The following is a 6,000-nucleotide window of genomic DNA, read 5'->3' on the forward strand; positions in this document are numbered from 1 at the left end:
GTTCCAATTAAGCCCAGTATGCTCCCATTTAGCCCAGTATGTTCCCATTTAGCCCAGTATGTTCCCATTTAGCCCAGTATGCTCCCATTTAGCCCAGTATGCTCCCATTTAGCCCAGTATGCTCCCATTTAGCCCAGTATGCTCCCATTTAGCCCAGTATGCTCCCATTTAGCCCAGTATGCATTGAAACACACAGGGATAGTGTGTTGATCTCTAACATTCAATGAAGATAAATGTTATTTTGTTGTTCAGATTTAAGTTGATTAAAACACACACAAAAACTACAGTTAAGCATATTATGCATCTAGCCATTGTGCCTTAACCAAGATTAGAAACCTCTGTACTCCAAGACGTTTGGAGTGGACAGGTAGTCGTTGATGCTGAGAGAGAAGAATTAGTTCAGGGTTGAGGGATATCAGATGTACAAGTAGAGGACAAACATACAAACAAATGAGGGATAAGAAGATTACTATTGGGCGACTAATCATTTTTGGTACACCACCTGTACTTTTAAGACACAGTAGAGAGGGAGATTTTAAAAACTGTCTTCAGATAGGCTTTAGGAAGACAAGTTGAACTAATTAACAAGAATAGTAGTACAGCAAATGTGAATCAGCTTTCAGATAATTGATTGAAAGTTGTTATGGTCTTTGTTCATGGCTTCTTATCCATAGAGGGACCAGGTTGGTGTTCTAACCAAGTAATTACACACCTGATTCAATGAATCATGTATTGATTGAAGTCTATGATTAGTTGAATCAGGTGTGTACTGGTTGGCAAGAACACAAACCTAACTCTACACTGCTCTCTGTGGATACGATTGGACACACCCCTGTTATAAGTGCTACTTTCATGATGAATAGCAATGATCCGTTTATTTTAATAACTTTAGGGGACATTCATATACTCTACATTTGAGATAAATGTCAGTTTGTAAGTTTTGAACATTTAAATTAAATGAAATTGATTATTTCAGTGGTTGGCTAATATGAAACACCAATGGGCTTAAACGGTACACTTGGTACCCATTAAGCCCAGTCCAGACTTTAGACATTTTATCCAATATTTTTATGGCTTATGATTTAAAGTCATAAAGCTTCATATGAGAGATTCATCTTTCATTTTAACACTACTTTTCTTACAAAAATTAGGGCAGTATATGTTAGCAATGTCAACAAATGTATTTCGGGGTACACTTACCCTAATAAGCACAGGTGGTTGCTTCTGTCGTCTGTCTGTTTTCTGTAAACAAGCGCTGTAACATGGAGATATTACTATCATAGGGAACACTAACCATATGAAAATGGTGTGTATCAATTTAACCTTTTGTTTTTCGAAAATGATTTCTTGCTGATGTGCTTCCAAAACCGTACCGCAAGAGATGTGTGTTAATGTTCAGAACGAACACCAGGGCTCTTAACAAAACTCCCCCGTATGGAAGACGCCTTCATCCAATTACTTATGTGCAATGTTAGGGAACTGAGAGTCATGATTGAGGGCTAGAAAACTCCCCAACTTTCAATGTGTATCCAGTCAGTGGGCAAATAGCAACAAAGTAGCATGGGAATGTCCCAAGTGAAGTGAAACTTGCAATGCAACATGAGATATGAATCAGTCATGTTTTGAATTTAAACCATATCACTAAAATGATATGAAATAATTTCAGGATAATTTCTATTCTAACTGACAACTTGTAATTCCTGCTTGCTGGATAGCCAGATTCCCAAAATCAAGTGATGTTAGCTTCAGTGGTGTAAAGTAATTAAGTGAAAATACTTTAAAGTACTACTTAATAAGGTCGTTTTGGGGGGGGGGGGGGTATCTGTACTTTACTACTTATATTTTTTACAACTTTTACTCCACTGCATACCTAAAGAAAATGATGTACTTTTTACTCCATACATTGTCCCTGCCACCCAAAAGTACTCCTTGGATTTCGAATGCTTAGCTGGACAGGAAAATGGTCAAATTCAAACACTTTAAGGGAACATCCCTGGTCATCCCTACTGCCTCTGATCTGGCAGACTCACTAACACAATGCTTCGTTTGTAAATGATGTCCGAGTGTTGCAGTGTGTCCCTGGCTATCCGTAAATTTGTGAAATCATGTACACTTTTACTTTTGATACTTAAGAATGTTTTAGCAATAACTTTTACATGTAAAACCCAAATACGTTTAGACTTTTATTCAAGTAGTATTTGTTTTGCTGGGTGACTTTCACTTGACTTTAATTTCTATGAAAAAGGTATCTTTACTTTCACTCAAGTATGACAATTGGGGTATTTTTTCTACCACTGGTTAGCAACATTAAATGTCCCAACAAACTCGCCTAGTTGCCCCGAAGCTAGTGAGGCGTAGGATAAATGGAATGCGAAACTAGCTTCAATGTTGTGTGGGGGGGAAAAAATCATTATGCTTCATCCCTTAAAGACTTTACGGCACAAAGAATATTGTAAACACAAGCAATAACTACCAACTGAACTGAATTCATCCAAATGAAGGCTTCAAACAGACGACAACCCAACTTTTACAACTTCGCCCCTGCCCCATTCCAGCACCAGCGCCAAGCCAACGCTCGAGTCAGTGCATAGACATCATGGAGCGAGTCGCGACCAGGAAATCGCGAAGGCCAGAAAAACAAACCGAGAGATACTTTACAACTCTAATAAGACCATTTCTTTCGTCTCAGCACAATGTAACATCAACTAACCGCTGCCAAAAAGCCCACCAAATGTCTACGCCGTGGTATTTTCCTCGTGATTTATGTTACTTACCCACAAACTGCTATTCTCCGTTCCCGTATTTTGTCGGTCTGTTTTGCACCGCTCTCAGGAAGAAGAACTTCACCCAGAGTCACGTGCGGAGCTGTCATGACGCGGATTGGACGGTTGTCAAGTCGGACCCTGCAAAGAGTTTAGGGAGTTGTATTTTTCAATGGTTAGTGGTAAATCCTGATATTTCCAGCTATAATGGTTTATGGATGTTTTTCCGCGGTGAATAGGCTATATTGTATTCATTTGTTTATTGATATGATATATAGACAAGGAAATAAATTGACATTGTTTTCTGTTTAAATATGACCGACAGTAGATAGGGGAAGTGTAAGCTCAGCTATTATAGCTTAATGTATCTTATATTAACCACAGGAGGCTGGTGGGATGAGCTAGAGGAGAACAGGCTTACTGTAACGGAATAAATGGAACAGAGTTGCCATACGTTTGATGTGTTTGATACCGTTCCATTCATATCATCCCAGCCATTATCAAGAAGCCCGTCCTCCTATCGCTCCTCCCACCAGCCTCCCCTGATCTTAACATTAACCCCTAAACTCATTAGGCCTATTACTCAGCCAGATTTACATTAGAGACAGGGAGACTCCCTGATCCTATACCATACAGGCATTATACAGCAACTTAGTTAGACCACTGTCATTGCAAAGGCACAGTTTTGTCTCAGTACTGTGAAATTGTTTCCCTGGTCTCATAAGTAAATGACTGGATTTTACTCATCCATCCATGCTTTCACCGGTCCTGTCATGTCTTGACGAATAAGTGGTCATGGAACAAAATACATGAGGGAAGGAAGCAGGGAAATATACAAGGAAAGAGAGCCATTGAGACACAGCCGTGGTGCTTTTGATAAAACATCTGAAAGCTGCCAGGGATTTAGAGAATGGCCATTCCATGCCCCTGCCCAAAAATGTGTCCAATTGCATGATATACACTGGATTTCTTGAGCAACTGGGGAATCAGGCGGGGCAAAAAGCCTTTGGCAGCCTATCTGGGAACATATGTTTTATCTCGCTGGCTCACAGACTTGGGAAGTTCCCGAGTGGCACAGCGGTCAAAGGCACTGCATCTCAGTGCTAGAGGCATCACTACAGACCCTGGTTCGATTCCAGGCTGTATCACAACCGGCCGTGATTGGGAGTCCCATAGGGTGGCGCACAATTGGCCCAGCGTCATCCGGGTTAGGGTTTGGCTGGGGTAGGCCGTCGTTGTAAATAAGAATTTGTTCTTAACTGACTTGCCTTGTTAAATAAAATAAAATAAAAAAAGTTACTTAGTGAAAGAATCAGGAAGGAGAATTTCCCAGAGGAGGTCCATGTATGTAATATGTTTTGGTTCAGTAGGCAGTGCTTGACTTGGGCAGGAGCTCACTGAAGCTGAATACCAGGACCTCACATTTGTTACTGCTTGAGCTCCTGCACCTCTTTTAAACTATTAGCTCAAAAATATTGTGGAGCTCCTGCATCAGGAAAAACTCCTGATCCTAATTATATACTATAGTTAAAACGAGCATTTCCTGATCAATTTGTTACTGGGGTTCAGAAAGTGATTTCCACAGTGGGCAAGATTCATTATGACATCATATCAACCAGTTTAACATTCATTATGACATATCAACCAGTTTAACATTCATTATGACATCATATCAACCAGTTTAACATTCATTATGACATCATATTAACCAGTTTAACATTCATTATGACATATCAACCAGTTTAACATTCATTATGACATCATATCAACCAGTTTAACATTCATTATGACATCATATTAACCAGTTTTACATTCATTATGACATATAAACCAGTTTTACATTCATTATGACATCATATCAACCAGTTTAACATTAATTATGACATATCAACCACTTTAACATTCATTATGACATATCAACCAGTTTAACATTCATTATGACATCATATTAACCAGTTTTACATTCATTATGACATCATATCAACCAGTTTTACATCCATTATGACATCATATTAACCAGTTTTACATTCATTATGACATATCAACCAGTTTTACATTCATTATGACATATCAACCAGTTCTACATTCATTATGACATCATATCAACCAGTTTTACATTCATTATGACATCATATCAACCAGTTTTACATTCATTATGACATCGTATTAACCAGTTTTACATTCATTATGACATATCAACCAGTTTTACATTCATTGTGAAACCATATAAACCAGTTATACATACATTATGACACCAGTTTTACCTTAATTATGACATCATTACAACCAGTATTACATTCAATATGATGCTCTGTAATTTCAACAATGTTTTGCCCAGCCAGGTCACCTGTTACACAAGTCAGTATTCAACATCCATCCATGTCTGAGGAGATGACATGGAATCCGGCCACTAGGGGCAACAGTGAGCGGTGTTACCTTCAAGTAGGTTTGAGTTTTGCTAGGGTGTTGGGGATGGAGGTGTTGGGGATGGAGGATGGGAGTATGCATAGAAAGTTGCTTTTGATTAAAAAACATTTAAGCCTATCCCAAACCTTAACCTTTACCTTTACCATTCAGAGTTAATGCCTAACTTTAAGAATTTGGAGTTAATCCCTGAACATAACTTTAAACCTTACATTTGGATCAACTTTGAAATTTGACGTTTGAGAAACGGATGAATGTCTAATTCCGGAGTGAGATGAGAGCTGGCAGGTTTTCTCTGCTGGGTTAGCCTTTATTCTCATAGCTGCTGACACAGTGGAAGAAATACTGTACATCTATAGATTGAATGTGACAAACAGTCCTAACATGGTGGAATCAAAACCAGGTGCCTGTAGACACACACACACACACACACACACACACACACACACACACACACACACACACACACACACACACACACACACACACACACACACACACACACACACACACACACACACAGAAAACAGAACTGATACGTGTCAGATATATAAACGCCCAGGTGTTGCTATAGACAGGCTGTTGCTATGTATTTCCTTTGAGGTTTTATTAATAATACAATTTGCTACACACATAATATCTTGTCTCGATTTTGTGGCATTGGCTCACAAGCAAACAGGCAAGGGAATAAAACAAATATTGCTAGAACCTATTTCTTGAATTCTAAATATCAGACATTTGAAAGCTCTAGTTTTGACCTTCATAATAGCTCTGATGGCAGTAACTTTACAAGCACTAATTATGGTCAGTTTAG

The 6,000-nt window shown here is 38.8% G+C and overlaps 1 protein-coding gene across 3 annotated transcripts in view; it reads right to left on the reverse strand.

Annotated features, from left to right (window-relative positions):
- The window catches only part of LOC106577925 (myotubularin), a 53,253-nt gene extending 50,379 nt beyond the window's left edge, over positions 1-2,874 (reverse strand). The window contains exon 1 of one of the 3 annotated variants that reach the window (XM_045701547.2): positions 2,775-2,874. Coding sequence is in view for 2 of the 3 variants with exons in the window: in XM_045701545.2 (XP_045557501.2) it covers positions 1,201-1,281 (81 nt within the window). In the remaining variant the exon portion in view is untranslated. Of the gene's footprint in view, positions 1-1,200; positions 1,434-2,774 lie in introns of those variants that run through there. The other 2 variants (XM_045701545.2, XM_082965278.1) reach the window with 2 other exon arrangements.
- Between the last annotated feature and the right edge of the window lie 3,126 nt (positions 2,875-6,000).

The sequence above is a fragment of the Salmo salar genome, chromosome 18, assembly GCF_965601325.2.
Source record: "Salmo salar chromosome 18, fSalSal1, whole genome shotgun sequence".
NCBI lineage: Eukaryota > Metazoa > Chordata > Actinopteri > Salmoniformes > Salmonidae > Salmo > Salmo salar.